This window comes from Cetorhinus maximus, chromosome 10 (genome assembly GCF_964194155.1).
Source record: "Cetorhinus maximus chromosome 10, sCetMax3.hap1.1, whole genome shotgun sequence".
Lineage (NCBI taxonomy): Eukaryota > Metazoa > Chordata > Chondrichthyes > Lamniformes > Cetorhinidae > Cetorhinus > Cetorhinus maximus.
In genome coordinates this window covers 65,823,247-65,840,580 of record NC_135888.1, presented here as the reverse complement: position 1 = coordinate 65,840,580, position 17,334 = coordinate 65,823,247, and the positions used below count along the sequence as shown (strand labels likewise).

The 17,334-nt window shown below is 42.3% G+C and overlaps 1 protein-coding gene across 2 annotated transcripts in view; it reads left to right on the top strand.

Annotated features, from left to right (window-relative positions):
- The window catches only part of LOC144685739 (C-terminal-binding protein 1-like), an 83,268-nt gene that overhangs the window by 47,420 nt on the left and 18,514 nt on the right, over positions 1 to 17,334 (top strand). For both annotated transcript variants that reach the window (XM_078550567.1, XM_078550568.1), the window contains 3 exons: positions 6,249 to 6,403; positions 14,844 to 14,988; positions 16,888 to 17,094. In XM_078550567.1, the coding sequence (XP_078406693.1) occupies positions 6,249 to 6,403; positions 14,844 to 14,988; positions 16,888 to 17,094 (507 nt within the window). The remainder of the gene's footprint in view (positions 1 to 6,248; positions 6,404 to 14,843; positions 14,989 to 16,887; positions 17,095 to 17,334) is intronic.

Here is a 17,334-nt window from a genome sequence, read left to right as displayed (position 1 = left end):
CTGCTAGTAGATCCTCTATGTCTTCTCCAACCTGCTCTGGACACACTGACCACCACCCGACTGCCAAATATAGAGAGATATAGTAAACAAAAGAACCTCCCCTCTCAACCCATCTCTATGGCAACGTGATACACAACCTGTCTTCAGAAATCCAAATTACTTATCTTTAACAAAAACAGAATTACCTGGAAAAACTCAGCAGGTCTGGCAGCATCGGCGGAGAACAAAAGAGTTGACGTTTCGAGTCCTCATGACCCTCGAAACGTCAACTCTTTTCTTCTCCGCCGATGCTGCCAGACCTGCTGAGTTTTTCCAGGTAATTCTGTTTTTGTTTTGGATTTCCAGCATCCGCAGTAGTTTTTTGTACTTATCTTTAAACCTCTTTCAAAATGAAAAAGGTTTACCTTGTTTACCAGTGACCTTCAATCTCCTCTGATCTGAGGAAATTACGTGAATAATATAAACCCCCACAGAAAAACCATTTCCTCAAGAGATTGTTAACGAGGCTTCCATTGTTTAACTTTTAACACCTCACATCATGACTTCACCCTTTTGACCTGTAATTACGCCAGGCCCGTCTGCCACCCCATCAGACCAGGTATTCTTTAATTTATCCTACATGTGTTTAAAAAAAATACATTTCCCAACCAAAAATAATCAACTACCGTACGCATTTGTAACAGCTGCTCCAGAGAGTGGTGTATTTGTCACTATTGGCACCATGCACTGCTACCAGGAGTGATGTTGAATGAGGTGCTGTTACTGTCATGATCTCCCCCTGCACTTCTGAGATCCCCGAGTTGAAATCTGGCCAAATGTGATACTTCTAAACATTTTTAGCAATTGCTTTTGTAGCCTGCTAACTCTGACACTGAACTGAATAGGCATGTACCTTGCTTTGGTAACACTTAGTGACCTCTCTGTGCATTGCTGCTTCCTCAATTGCCGCCATAGGGTTAAAAAGGAAATGGCCCCTTTCACGATGGCTGTACTCCATCCAGTAAGAGCTGTTACCTTTTGGGGAAAATGAAACGATTTTATTAAAGTAAAACTTTATGGAAACTGAAGAGGAAAATTGCCCTTATTTGATGGGGATCGAAGAGAAAATTGAATTACTTTTCTGTTTTAAATCACACAACTGTTTCCAAGAAAAGAGAGAGTGAACGTGGGGTTACTATGTGATGATGACTAATTGAGATTTTCAACTGGGCAGTGTTTTCATCAATCATACTAAAATCCCTGTTTTTGAAAGGAGCTGGTAATGATTCATTTGTAAAACCCTTTGCCTCAGATGAAATATGGCACTTTGGAGGCTCGGCCCTATCTGCTAACAACACTTTCACTAGCACCACACTTTGCCATCGATAGGAAGAGCCTTTATTCAGCCCACATCGAAGTTAGCTTCTCTAGTCTTGAGATTGGCACATTTTTTTGCTTGTACTCTTGTGCCCACAGTTCGAAGGCAAACATATTTGACAGCAGCTGGAGGAAAGGGCTACATTTCATCTAGTAATTCGCACGATCTTAAAAAATACTGCTGACAAAACGATTAAGTTAATATCATTTCAGCTTTTATCAATTTACTTTTTTGTATTAAATTTATTTAAACAACAATACGAGCGACAGGAGTCCTGACTTGAAGGATATATGAATACATCATTGTGAAAAATTAATGGACATGTAGGTACGTATATAAGTGTCTGTGTGTGTGTGTATGTATATATATATATATATATATATAGTCCATGTCAGCTCTCTATAGAGCAAACCAGTCAATCCTATTCCCCCATGCTATCCCTGGAAGCCCGCAGGTTTATCTCCCTCAGGTGCTCATCTAATTTCCTTTTGCAATCATTGACCATCTCTGCTTCCACCATCCTCTGAGGCAGAATTTCCAGGTCATTATTATTCGCTGCGTAAAAAAAGTTCCTCCTCACATCCTACCCCTCTATCTCTTGCCCAAAGCCTTTAATCAGCTCCCTGTAGTTCTTGTACTTTGGGCTAATGGGAACAGTTTTTCTTTGTCTCTCTCATCTAAACCAGTCATAACCTTGTACACCTTTGATCCAAGGCAAAGTGTTTCAGTCTGACACTTGCATTCCTCACTTGCATAAATCGAGATGTATCATCTCCATCAGACCGCAGCTGTTGCAATACGATGGCAACAGTTGGTAGAAAATTTGGCATAGCTATGACCTGTGTATGTTGTGGGGTGCACAGCTGCCCAGGCAGTGTCATGAGTAAACACTCGGCTATTGCAGTGGACCTTGGCCTAATGCCTGTGCACACCCAACAGTAAGCAGCTGAGCTATAGGGGTGGAGTCTGCTGCAGAAAACGGTCATCCAGCTCTTTGTATGTCTACAAAATATCCATCCTAGTGTTTGCTTGCTCAAATTTTCTTGCCCAATTTTTTTTGTGTACCTCATTTGCATGCTCTCTTTCTTGTGCTTTCCTGTCTCAAACCATCCCCCAATGCCAGTTTTCCCTTCAGCCTGGTGCTTTGATTTCACTTTTCCTTTTCTCCTCTTGTTTCAACCGTATGTTCCAAGCTTAGCTTTTTGTTCTTTAGCTGGAGCTCTGTATGTTCTCAGATGATGGCATTGATGTCTAAGTTTCGGCATGGTTCCAAAGCAGAGCTTGAATCAGCTTCACATCTTTGAAGGTGGTAGAAGTTGTTGATATGATGATTAAAAAGAGGATACAGGAACCCTGGCTTCATAAGAAGAGACATAGAGCACAGCAGCAAAGTTATGCTAATCTTTTATAAATCACTGGTTCGTCCTCAGAGTATTGTCCAGTTCTGGAACCACAGTTTAAGAAGAATGTCAATACTTTGAAGAAGGTACAGAAGAGATTTACCAGAATCATACTTGAGGCCACAGACTTCAGATAAGTGGAGGGACTAGAGCTGGGATTGTTCTTTTCAGAGCTTCCCAATTGGTGGCTGGGTCTTCAGCTGCCAAGCCTAAGCCCTGAATTCCCCCCCTTCATTACTCCCCCAACAAACCTCTCCACCTCTTAAGACATTCCTTAAAACTTACCTCCATTTGCTCTAATTTCTCCTTTAATGGCTCGGTGTCAAATTTTGTCTATTCTGTGAAGTACCTTCAGCCGTTTGACTAAAATAAAGGTGCTAAATAAGTGTAAACTACTCTTGTTATAAAGATATCATATTTTCTTTGCATATTTTGGAAAACTTCTGTTTTAACTTTTCATGGTGGGTAAAATTTTTGAATTAGGTGGTAATATTTAATGCTGACCTCTAAGTGGTTAACCGTCCAGCGTACAGTCCCGGTGCTTCTGTTTCTGTATGGTCTGCCTTGTTGCTACGGGCTTTGCATTGAACCTTATTGTCTGCTGTCAGAATGATAAGCACCTATTTTTGGACTGCAGGAACTGTCAGGGTTGTAATGCAGCTGAACTCCTATCAGCCTTGACATTTGTTAATGATTTGCAATGACCTAGACCATACATATTCAAAACTGTTGAGTCCCCCTCTCTCAGAGGAACACATTTTTTTGGCTTTCTTCAGTTTTTGACTTTCTATTATTGTTTTTTCCTTTGTGCACAAACATGATTTTAAGAAAAAAACTGTCTGCATTGGCAAAGCTGTTTCACTTTAGGCACTAGTGCTTTCTTTGAAGTCAGGATGTCGTACCCTGGCCAGGTGGTGACATATATGGGACACCCAGGCAAAATCCATGATTATAGTGATGCTAATTTTATCATTTTGTCAGAATAAATATTACATATACTGGAAACTACCAGGTTTAAGTCAGAAGAATAGCCTATGTCAGAAGTGTTTTCTGTATAAAGTGCCCCACTCGTCTATACCATTTTTAAATGTGCAATAGTGGTCCCTGGCATTCTTTGTGGTGGTGGCACATTATTCACTACATTTGACTTTTGTGGAACTCTGCCGATGTTAGGTGCCCCCTTAGGTGTAAGGATTTGAGTTACAAGTGTCTCATGAGAAAACCGTGGCTATTTGAAGCTGAGTCTGCTCACCTGTGTTGAAACGTAATTGGGAGGTTTACATCCCAACTAGTTACAAAGGGTAACACTTACCGTTGAATAGAGGATGTCCCTGGGGTCAATCCAAACCCTTACCAGAATTCACAACGTTGATGATCTTGACTACTACTGCTAGAAAATATTGCGATTCTGAGAAGATGCGAGGTTGCAAAGAAAAGAAAGGTGGCCTGAGGCAGAAGCTATTGGTCAGAGGTCCACACCTGCTTCACCTCTGGACAGATAAATGGCAGATTAAATTTACTTAGAGCTGCCTCCTTGAACCGCTGCAGTCCATGTGGTGTAGGTACACCCACAGTGCTGTTAGGGAGAGAGTTCCAGGATTTTGACCCAGCGACAGTGAAAGAACAGCAATTTAGTTCCAAGTCAGGATGGTGAGTGGCCACGAAAATTGGTGGGGTGGTAAATAGTGAGAAGGATAGCCTTAGATTGCAGGAGGATATAGATGGGCTGGTCAGATGGGCTGATCAGCCCATCTATATCCTCCTGTAATCTAAGGCTATCTAAGGCAAATGGAATTTAATCTGGATAAGTGTGAGGTGATGCACTTGGGCAGGACAAACAAGGTACGGGAATACATGATGAATGGTAGGACCCTGGGAAGTACCGAGGATCAGAGGGACCTTGGTGTGCATGTCCACTGGTCCCTTAAGGTAGTGGGACAGGTAGATAAGGTGGTTAAGCAGGCATATGGGATACCTAACTTTATTAGCCAAGGCTTAGAATATAACAGCAGGGAGGTTATGTTGGAACTGTATAAAATGCTGGTTAGGCCACAGCTAGAGTATTGTGTGCAGTTCTGGAATCCATTATAGGAAGGATATGATTGCACTAGAGAGAATGCAGAGGAGATTTACCAGGATGTTGCCTGGGCTGGAGAGTTTTAGTTATGAGGAGAGATTGGATAGACTGGGGTTATTTTCCCTGGAGCAGAGGAGATTGAGGGGGGACATGATTGAGGTGTATAAAATTGAGGGGCATAGGTAGGGTAGACTGGAAGGAACTTTTCCCCTTGGTGGAGGGATCAATAACCAGGGGACATGGATTTAAGGTAAGGGGCAGGAGGTTTAGAGGGGATGTGAGGAAGAATTTTTCCACCCAGAGGGTGGTGGGAATCTGGAACTCCGTGCCTGAAAGGGTGGTAGAGGCAGAAACCCTCATAAAATTTAAGAAGTATTTGGATATGCACTTGTGATGCAATGGCATTCAAGGCTATGGGCCTAGTGCTGGAAAATGGGATTAGAATAGTTAGCTACTTGTTTGACCGGCGCAGACTCGATGGGCCGAAGGGCCTTTTTCTGTGCTGTAGACCTCTATGACTCTAGGATTGTTTATCCAGCTTTGGGCACGGAATGACATAGCACTGTCACTAAGACTTCTATTAAAATGTTATGCAGGGTGATTGAAGTTTTTTAAGTGTCCACTTAATTGCCAAGCTATGTGCCCTATACCCTTTCAAACTTGGGTTGTGTCTCGGAAGAGCATTTTAAGCTATATAAAACTAGGACAGAGTTCTGGTGGTTATTGGTCTGTAACTGATAATGTTAGTGGTGGGATCGATTTGTGTCACAAGAGAACCATAATATACAATATTAAAATATATATAAATGCAAGTCGATTTTTTTTTAATGCCTTTCAGCACCCCAGTACATCCCAAAGCTCTTGGCAACCTATTAACTACTTTGAAATTCTAGTCACTGTTGTCATGTAGGAAACTCAGCAGATATTTTGCACACTGAAAGCTCCCATGAACAGCAGTCAGAGCGTGACTATGACTATCATCTATTTTAGTGAGATTGGTTGAGGGATAAATATTATCTAGGACATAAAGGAGAACTGTCCTCTCTTGGAATAGTGTCATGGGATCTTTTATGTACACCCGAGAAGAAAGGCAGGATTTCTTTTTTAATGTCCCATGCAATAAATGACACCTCTGACAGTGCAGCACTCTTTTGGTACTGCACTGGTATCTCAGCCTAGATTGTGTGCCATGGTTCTTAGTGTGGGGTTTGAACCCCGTTGACTGAGAGGTATGAATGCTAAGCCTGAGTCAAGGTGGCAGTAGAAAGCCTAAGCCAAAAGTGAAAGAAACATTGAGAATGGTTCAGACAAGGGAAGTAATGATTTTCTGTGAATCCAGTAACATTAACTACAAGGGAGCTGACAGTTCTTGCGGGTTGGTGGAATCATTGATCCATGTTCCATTTGTTTCCAGGCATTCGTCCTCCCATTTTAAATGGCCCAATGCACCCGCGCCCCTTAGTGGCGCTGTTGGATGGCCGGGATTGCACTGTGGAGATGCCAGTCCTGAAAGACGTCGCAACAGTGGCATTCTGTGATGCGCAGTCTACTCAGGAGATACACGAAAAGGTAAGAACAATCTGATGTGCTGGTGCGATTGGGATGGTTTAAACTCATGGCAGCAGTGTTTGATCGGAAGGTAATACTAGAGAAGGATACCAAGGTGCAAAAAAACAGATATAGTACTAGAGTAGAAAATAGTAAGGTATTAGGTGGGTCAACACAAGAGGGAAAGTAATAAAGTCTAAATTATAGTTCCAGTGTATGTATATAAATGGTAAATAAGATTGAGTTTCAAGGATAGACGGCCACATTATAATCGTCACAACATCATATTTCAGAGACCTGGCTCAAAGAAGGGCAGGACTGGGTATTAAATATTTCTGGAAAAAAGGTATTCGTGAAGGATAGAAAAGGAAGGAAATTACAGAGAAGTGCAAGAATTTTAGAGTAGTTATAATGGAGGACTTTAATTATCCGAACATTGACTGGGATAGTCATAGTGCAAAAAGGGCAGAGAGGCGCAGGAGTGGCTAGAGTGTGTTAATGCACTGCCTCAGTGTGTGGTGGAGGCAGGTTCAGTTAAGGCTTCCAAAAGGGAGTTAGATCGTTATTTGAAAAGGAAAAATTTGCAGGGCTGTGGGGAAAAGGCAGGGGAGTGGCACAAGATAAATTCCACCATCAGAGGGCCAGATCAGACATGATAGGTTGAATGGCCTCCTTCAGTGCTGTAACCATTCCATGATAGTCACTGGCATTTGCCCTGGATGGTTTCATTTCCTGTTCATCTGAAGTTGAACCTGCCTGGCTGTTCGAAGTGATTGAAATATTTTGTTCAATGTCACAGGTGTATGAAATAAATATTACATAACTAAACAGCATAGGTACAGATGTTCACTGGTAATTAAGGTGATGTTAATGAGGTCTGGAAGTTAGGGCGACTCTGGATTTGGTGCTACAACATGCTTTTATATGCATTCCTCTTGGATGTGTTTCTGGAGTTAGTTTTATTTAAAAAAAGGGTATGGTGGTATATTTAAGTGTAATAAGATAATTGCAATTGCACTACTGCTGAATATTTATTTTCCGTACCACTGCTATGGGAAGTTGTAAGTGCCTGCTCCCAGAAGAGGGAAAATTCCCTGGTGAACCACATCCGTGTGTGCTGTTGCATGTTTCCAAACAGCCATCACATAAATTGTTTTTGTGTGAAAGCTTGGGAGGAGGGTCCCCATCGTCTTATCTGTTGGTGTTACATGGCTCAATAGGCTAATGTGATGTAAGAATAAAAGGAATTGCATTCTCTGGTCTGTTGTTTTAGGTGGTCCCAACCAGAATTTGGAGGGCGGGATCGGGGGGCTGACTTTTGTGCTTTTAACTTGCTATTAGTAGTGCCTGCTGCTGAGTATGCTGTGTGGATATCAAGTGAAGACAGGAGTGGTTTTGCTATGATGCCGCCTTGGGCACATATCTGCTAATACCTACTGTCTAAGCTTGCCCACTGGTGAAGGCCACTTGGCCAAGGGAGAATGCTGCTCATAAGAACAAATCCTAGCAAAGAGTTGGTACCTTCAGGTGAGGAATGAAAGATATTAGGGTTATTTGTGCATAATTCTTTTCCTAAAGAAATAACTGTGTGGAGGTGGAGCACAGCCAAGGGATAATTGAAAACCCAGTTGTAGCTTTGAGGAATTGGCAGAGGTACAGATGGTGACAGCAACAGCTATATTTTCAAAGATTATATACGTGTAAATCGCAACGTATAAGTTGACCTGATTTTTTCAACCCCAAAAATGATACTCTTGTATATATTTGGCGCATAAGTCAACCCCTGACACACACACACACACACACACACACACACACACACACACACCCCTCCTCCCCACCCCCACACCCCCCCCAAACAACCACATCTTCCACTTTTTCAGCCATGATGTGTTTTACTTGTACCTTATAAGGGAGCAAGCAGATGGTGCAGGCTGTGGTGCAAAGGTGTGCAGGAGTTTAAGGCACGCCCATTTTTTGCACCAGATGCCGACGACATTTCAAAATGGCGCCCACCCACATCGACTCTGTACGGGTTTTGGAGGGATTTTTTGAGGCTTCAAGGGTTGATTTATACATTGACCCCTTATTGTGAGTACAGTTGTCTATTAAAACTTCTGCACAAAATATGACTTGAAGAACGGTCCGTGTAACTATTGTAGACTTTAGTCTGTACACTGCACCTGTTATGAAAGTTCTGTAAACGCTTGGATAATGAGGCAAAATTATATTAATGAATTCACGTTAGGCAGCAATTACTCCAATGGCTGATTTTGAACGCTATCTCTGCTGCTGCTCTTCCAGGGAGTTTGGACACACCGGTTTCCTGCTGGGAAATGTATTATCCTGAAAGAATGATATAAATATGGAGAATTTTTGCTCCTGCCTGCATGCTGTTATAGATGTGCAAGTAGGCAGCCCTGATGATGGAGAGGATAAGGGGCCAGAAGCCCCGCTCAGTCAAATAGGACAATGAGATTGTGAACAATCTGGTTCGCCCTCAGCCAGAAACCATGGAGGGGGATAGAGTTGGTGGCTAGGAAATGGAACCGAAGACAATGACTCTGGTATTGCCAATATTTAATTTGGAGGAAATTTCTGCTCATCCAGTCTTGGATGTCGGACAATCAGCACAACGCCAAAGGCAGTGGAAGGGTCAAGAGAGGTAGTGGTGAGGTAGAGCTGGGCCTTGTTAGCATACATGTTGAATTTAACATGTCAGATGAACTTGCTGGGGCACAGCAGATAGATGAACAATAGGAGGAGAGCCAAAGATAGATCCTTGAGTGGCAGCAGAGGTAACGATACGGGAGCAGGAAGAGAAGCCAATGCAGGTGCTTCTCGAGCTGCAACTGGATAGACAAGAATGGAACCAGGCAAGGGCAGTCCCACTCAGCTGGTTAATGCTCGAGAGGCATTTGAGGAGGATAATGTGGTCAGCTGTAAAACCAATGCATCAACCAGCAGACAGGTTGGGAAGGACAAGGTGGGACAGTGCACCACAATGCACCATACTTAGGGTGTTGCTTGTGACTTTGCAGCCCATTTCATCACTCTGGTAGAGATGAAAAACTGATTTGAGACATTTAAATGGATGTTGGAGGGAAGATTGGCACAAATTTGAGGGAAAAGGGAGGTTGAAAATAGAATGGTATTTTGCAGGGATACTGGGGTCAAGGGCTTTTTGAAGAATGGGATAATGATGTTAGATTTGAAAGGGAAGGGGGACAGTATCAGAGGAGAAGGAACTTCTAACAGTATCGGCTAGCATGGGGGCCAGGAACATATGAACAAGGAGCAGGAGTAGGCCATTCGGTCCTTCAAGCCTGCTGCGCCATTTAATAAGATCATGGCTGATTTGATAGTAACCTCAAATCTGCATCCAGCCTACCCCTGATAACCTGTCACCCCCTTGCTTACCAAGAATTTATCCATCTCTGCCTTAAAAATATTCAAAGACTTTGCTTCCACCGCCTTTTCAGGAAGAGAGTTCCAAAGACTCACGACCCTCTGAGAAAAAGTTTTGGCTCATCTCTGTTTTAAATGACCCCTTATTTTTAAATGGTGACCTCTAATTCTAGATTCTCCTACAAGAGGAAACATCCTCTCCATATCCAAAACAAAAATACCTGGAAAAACTCAGCAGGTCTGGCAGCATCTGCGGAGAGGAACACAGTTAACGTTTCGAGTCCGTATGACTCTTCAACAGAACTAAGTAAAAATAGAAGAGAGGTGATATATAAGCTGGTTTAGGGGGGGTGGGACAGGTAGAGCTGGATAGAGGGCCAGTGATAGTTGGAGATAACCAAAAGATGTCACAGACAAAAGGACAAAGAGGTGTTGAAGGTGATGATATTATTTAAGGAATGTGCTAATTAAGGGTAGAAAGCAGGACAAGCAAGGTACAGATAGCCCTAGTGGGGGTGGGGTGAATGAATCGAAATAGGCTAAAAGACAGAGATAAAACAATGGATGGAAATACATTTAAAAATAATGGAAATAGGTGGGAAAAGAAAAATTTATATAAATTATTGGAAGGAAAAAAAGGTGGGGGTGATCGGAAAGTGGGTGGGGATGGAGGAGAGAGTTCATGATCTAAAATTGTTGAACTCAATATTCAGTTCGGAAGGCTGTAAAGTGCCTAGTCAGAAGATGAGGTGCTGTTCCTCCAGTTTGTGTTGAGCTTCACTGGAACAATGCAGCAGGCCAAGGACGGACATGTGGGCATGAGAGCAGGGTGGAGTGTTGAAGTGGCAAGCGACAGGGAGGTCTGGGTCATGCTTGCAGACAGACCGAAGGTGTTCTGCAAAGCGGTCACCCAGTCTCCATATCCACCCTGTCAAGACCCCTCAGGATCTTAAAGGTTTCAATCAAGTTGCCTTTACTCTTCTAAACTCCAGCAGATACAAACCTAGCCTGTCCAACCTTCCCTTACGAGACAACCCACCCATTCGAGGTATTAGTCTGGTAAACTTTCTCTGAACTGCTTCCAACGCATTTACATCCTTCCTTAAATAAGGTGAACAATACTGTGGTCTTGTGGTCTTATTAGTGCCCTGTATAACTGAAGCACAACCCCTCTGCTTTTGTATTCAATTCCCCTCGCAATATATAATAACATTCTATTAGCTTTCCTAATTCCTTTCTGTACCTGCTACTAGCCTTTTGTGATTCATGCGCTAGGACACCCAGATCCCTCTGCATCTCAGAGCTCTGCAATCTCTCACCATTTAGATAACATGCTTCTCTTTTATTCTTCCAGCCAAAATAGACAATTTCACATTTTCCCACATTATACTCCATTTGCCAGATCTTTGCCCACTCATTTAACCTATCCATATCTTTATGTAGCCTTCTTATGTCCTCTTCACAATTTACTTTCCTATCTATCTTTGTGTCATCAGCAAGTTTGACAACCATCCTATCCATCCAAGTCATTTATATAAATTGTAAACGGTTGTGGTCCCGGTACTGATTCCTGTGGCACACCACTCGTTACATCCTGCCAACCTGAAAAAGACCCATTTATGCCCACTCTCTGCTTCCTGTTAGCCAGCTAATCTTCTATCCATGCTAGTATGTTACCCCCTATACCTTGAGCTTTTATTTTCTGCAATAATCTTTGTGACATTTTATCAAATGCCTTCTGGAAATCTAAGTACAGTACATCCACCAGTTCTCCATTATCCACAGTATGTTACTTCCTCAAAGAGCTCCAATAAGTTGGTTAAGCATGATCTTCCCTTTCACAAAACCATATTGACTCTGTCTGATTACCTTGAACTTAACCAAATGCCCTGCTATAGCTTCTTTAATAATAGCTTCTAACATTTTCCACATGACAGATGTTAAGCTAACTGGCCTGTAATTTCCCACTTTCTGTCTCCCTCCCTTCTTGAGCAATGGAGTTGCATTTGCGATCTTCCAAACTAATGGGACCTTTCCCAAATCTAGGGAGTTTCAGAAAATTAAAACCATTGCATCAGCTATCTCACTGGCCATTTCTATTAAGACCCTAGGATGACATCCATCAGGACCCAGGCACTTGTCGGACTGCAACTCCAACAATTTCCTTAATACCACTTCTCAGGTGATTGTAATTTTCCTGAGTTCCTCCCTCCCTTTCATTTCCTGATAACTGCTCCTGGGATATTATTTGTATTCTCTATAGTGAAGACTGATGCAGAATACCTGTTCAGTTCATCTGCCATTTCCTTGATTTCCATTATCAATCCTCCAGAAAGTTGGATGGTCAGTAGTTTGGTGAGAATAGAATCGAGGAAGCAGGAGATGGGTCGCATTGACTGAGTTTTGAGAAGGCATGGGATTCACACTAGTTTGAATTAAAAAGAAAAGAGACTTCCAATCGTGTAGCCCATTACCATGTCACTGACAAGCACTCAAACTGCTTCCACCTGCACCCAATTTAAAATGCAGCGCCCATCAAGTGGACCAAATCTGGAGTACTGTGTACAGTTTTAGTCTCCTTACTTAAAGGATATAATTGCATTAGAAGCAGTTCAAAGAAGGTTCACTGGACTGATTCCTGGGATGAAGAGTTTATTTTGAGAAAAGGTTGAACCATTGGAGTTTAGAAGAATGAGAGGTGATCTTATTGATACATATAAGATCCTGAGGAGCCTTGACAGGGTGGATGCCAAGAGGATGTTTCCCCTTGTAGGGAGTCTAGAGCCAGGGGACACAGTTTAAAAATTAGGGGGTTTCCATTTAAGACTGAGGAAGGAGAAGCTTTTTTTCTCCCAGAGAGTCCATTAGTCTGTAAAGTTCTCTTCCCCAGAGAGCAGTAGAGGCTGAGCCATTGAGTATGTTCAAGGCCGAGTTAGATTCTTGATCCGCAAGGGGGGGCAGGCAGGAAACTGGTGTTGAGGCTACGATCAGATCAGCCATGACCTTATTGAATGGTGGGGCAGGCTCGAGGGGCCAAAAGACCTACTCCTAGTTCTTGTGGGTAAATACAGTAGCCTTTTTGCACACCAAGGTTACAAAGGGTTAACATTCAAGCTGATGATCCATGATCAGTGCTGATGATGGGGCATAAGCATAAAAGTTAACTCTGTTTCTCTCTTCATATGCTGCAGGACTTGAGGGTTCCAACATTTTCTGTTTTCATTTCAGATTTTCAGCATCTGAGGTATTTTGCATTTGTAGTATATCAAAGCAAGTGGGTTTATTCTTTCAGATGTGCTTACTATGGTACTGATTACAGTGTAACTCCAGTCTTAGCTTTTCTTTGCTACTAATGTTACAATGACCAGCATTGTGCGCTGTCTACTCAAAAAAAAGTATCAGCACACCCTTCACACTTAGCATAAAGTGTTAGGTCAGACTGATTCCTATCTAACGTGTGGTTAAGAAAGTATTTATGTCAACCTTGAGCACCTTGCAAAGTTAGCATGGACCTAATATTTTGGTTTAGCCACACTGAATGAGATGGGTTTCCTTCATTAGAGTTAACTGGGACTAAGGTACAAGGGAAGAATTACTGGACGTGACTGTCTTGTATTTGTGTTACCAGCCAGAGCTGTGGGGCTGAAATTAATACAGAACGTTTGATAAAACTGCCAGTGATATTTTTTTCTGTCCATTTTTGTACGAGGTCTGTGTTTGCCTTTAAATGGCCTCGAAGAAAATTCATCAGAGCAAACTTTTTAAATTTTATGTGCTGCATTGTCATTAGAATTTCAGTCAAGTATAATGTATGACATTTTCATGCAGCTATATAAGCTACCAAAATGCCTGTGCAATCTAGTAGTGGCTTGAGCCGTTTTTATACCATGTCATTTGAATACTTCTAGGTTCAGTCCTTCCATAGAATGGTTACAGCACAGAAGGAGGTCATGCAGCCTGTTGTATCTGTGCTAGCTCTCTGCAAGGGCAACTTGCCTAGTCCCCCTCCCTTGCCTTTTCCCCTTAGCCTGCAATTTTTTTCTTTTTAGATAATTATATGATTCTCTTTTGAAGGCCTCAATTAAATCTCCCTCCACCATGCTCTTGGGCAGTGCATTCCAGGTTCTAACCACTCATTGAGTAAAACATGTCAACTCATGTCATTGTTGCCTCTTTTGTGAATTACCTTTAAATCGGTGTCCTCTGATTCTTCTGCTAATGGGAACAGTTTTCCCATCTATTCTGTCCAGGCCCCTCATGATTTTGAACACCCCTATCAAATTTCTTAATCTTCTCTCATCCTCATCCTCAAAACATCCTCAGCTTCTCCAAGTTAGTCAAGTAACTGAAGTTCCTCTTTCCTGGAACTATTCTCACAAAGCTTTTTGGTATCCTCGCCCTTTCAAATGTGAGTTGCTTGGAAGTGTAAATTGGTTTTGGATAGAGATTGTCACCAGTTTGTACTGGTGACAGATGTTGAAAGGGATGAATTAAGAATATTACACTGCTGCGTGTGTGTGCGTGCCTGTGTGTGTGCACCCGCACATTGCTGGGGAGGTGACTTGAGTCTGCAGAACTGCACTCAGCTAGAGTTAGTGCTTTTCTAAGCACACTCTGAACTGTGTATGAGAAAAAAGTGGAACCCGACCTGGATGTGCTTGTTGAGGGTATTCAGAGAACTTTACTTTTAACCCATGCAGTACGTAGGCTGTGAATGCTTGATGGACAGTATAGAAATTGTTTTTATCGTCTCCTGTTGTGCCTAACCCAGCAGGCCCTGATAATATAGTTGTGGTTTACTCCTCTTCAACTTGAAGTTTCTCATTTTGAATTATCCTTTCATTTCAAACTGTGCAATAAAAAAACAGACGAATATTAAAGTTGTTTAATTTGCTCTATTGGGTAATTCAGTTTCTTTTTCAATTGAAGTGACTGAACTTACCAAAAGTAGACTATATAGGGAGCTTGAGAGCTCTGCATCTACACCTGTGCTATGCCCACTTGGGTGTACATGAAGAAAAAGCCAAACTGATCGGACTCTGTCTCACTGCAGGTACTGAATGAAGCCGTGGGTGCCCTGATGTACCACACCATTACATTAACACGAGAGGACCTTGAGAAATTCAAAGCACTTCGAATTATTGTCAGGATTGGCAGCGGCTATGACAACGTCGACATCAAATCTGCTGCAGATTTGGGTAAGGGATTGGGCTACAGTCCACCCAGAGCTGTGAGTTGGAGGAGAATCGAGCCGACTCCCAACAAAGCAACAGTGATCACCGGACTACTGTGCTGCCCTGGTGGCTATCCTGCAGTCATATGGTGGCTGATGGACACCTTGTTAGCACACAGTTTGGCCTGATGCGTGTCTCATTTGATTTACCTGAGGATGCGGAGTGTATTAAATAATTATTTGTATTATTTGTTCATTAGTTTGAGTGACTAACGTTGATTAATTGTAGTTACCGGGTTTATTCCCCTGCTATTGCATACATTGCTTTTTCCATAATCATCGACTTTCCCTTCATGTTGGGACAGCACATTGGAGCTCTGTTTTGTACCTTTGAATGGTGACAGTCAGCTTTCCACCTTTCTGTTTTGGCCTGACTGGTAAGTTCCAGATCTTGTCCCACTGTTGGAAAAGGGGATAAGTGGATGTTGAGGGCATTTCTGATAGGGTCAAAAAGATTTAAAATGAAAATTTGCCAAGGTAGCATTTACACTATTGGCACCTTGAAGCAAGTTGATTGCAAGCCCTCTTGGTTAGTGTAGGCTTTCAACAGAACGTCTGGAAATGTCAGCACTGTCCACTAAACTTGTCACTACTATCAGTGTCCATCACTTAGTCACATCACTTAGCATTTTGTATGAAAATGTCCATGCTGCTCAAAATTGGAAACTTGTATTCCAGCAGTACACTGCTCCTTACTGAACAATAATATCACACGCAACCATTGTCATCAAATTCAATGAGCAACGATTAAGGCATCTGATATGAGGGTGTTGGGCACTATTTGTTTAATCATTGTGCCTAATGGCTACGTACAGAATAAAATTTTCAAATACTGCCAAAAGAAGCCTGTTTGAAATATCCTGCTTTTTAAAAAAAACTTTTCATGCTCTTTGATGCTTAAGTGCTTTGCTGCTCTCCTTTGCACTCCCTAGCCAGTTCAAGGTGACATGCCTGCTCTCTGCTGCAGTGTTCAGTAGGGTATAGCACAGATTCACTAGGGTACCGCCCAGTCTGAGGAAAAACAAATACAAAGAAATAAATTGGTTTTAACAGCACGTTATGGGCCAATGTAATAAGCATGTTTCAAATGAGGCAGGATAGATAGAAACTATTTTGATTGAGTGGTCAAAAAAGAGTGGTTATTGATGCAAGATTACGTGCAAGAGATTTAGAGCAGACGAAGCTTTCTTCACAGAAAGTTGATGCTGTGGAATTCACTTCCAGGATTAGTGGCTGATGTTGAAGCTATGTCAACATTCAAGATTAACTGGATAGGTGGATGAAGGAAAAGGGCTTGGAGATTTGAGAGAAGGACATGTAAATGTGAATAGAGCAATTTGCTGGACTGGCTTGCCTGAGTAGCTTAATTTGGTTTTGTAACTGGAATGCATTTGGAGCAGCAGCAAGTGGTAGGGAATGACAGCAACATTGTGGGAAGGGAGGAGTTTACATCCATGTTTTGATTTTACAGGTTGAATAGCCAAGTTCCCAGCCCGGAGGCTGTAATTTGAACATTGCTGGCCACTTAGAGTGACGTAAGAGGAGCATTATATTGTGTGCAACCCATGCAGCAAATTACTTGAGTGCCTGATGGCATTGTGTAGATAGAACTCTGTTCTGTGCCTAACCTCTACTTATTTGTGATGTGCTTGGTGCAAATATATGCCAAAACAAAAAGGGGTCTGTTCCCCAGCACCAACATCCCTTTGCTTCAACTAAAAGACTTGTCTTTCCCAGCCCAATTAATAATGCTGATAAAGTTAACTTGATTAATAACATTGATAGGGAATATGGTAATTTGATAACTGGCAGGGTTATGGGCATTGAATGGTAAGACTTAATTCACAACTCTTTTTTGTTACAGGGATTGCGGTGTGTAACATTCCCTCATCATCGGTGGAAGAGACAGCAGACTCTACACTGTGTCACATATTAAACCTTTACAGACGGTCAACGTGGCTCCACCAGGCTTTGCGAGAGGGGACAAGGGTGTCGAGTGTTGAACAGATCCGAGAGGTAGCTGCAGGAGCAGCTCGAATCCGCGGAGAGACTCTGGGTATCATTGGCCTGGGTATGTTGGATAGATAGTGTAACCCTGTGAAGCTGTATGAATATCCCTCTCTCTGTCACCCATTTCTCTTCCTTTTCTGAAGGCCATCTTATAGCTCTGTGGGCATTGGTGCTAACTTGTGCAACAGAAGTAGAAATTGCAGAAGCGCTCTGCAGGTCAGACAGAATCTGTAGAGAGAACAGATGAGTTGTTGCTTTGAGTGTAGATTCTCTACAAGACTGAAAGATATTAAAAACAGCA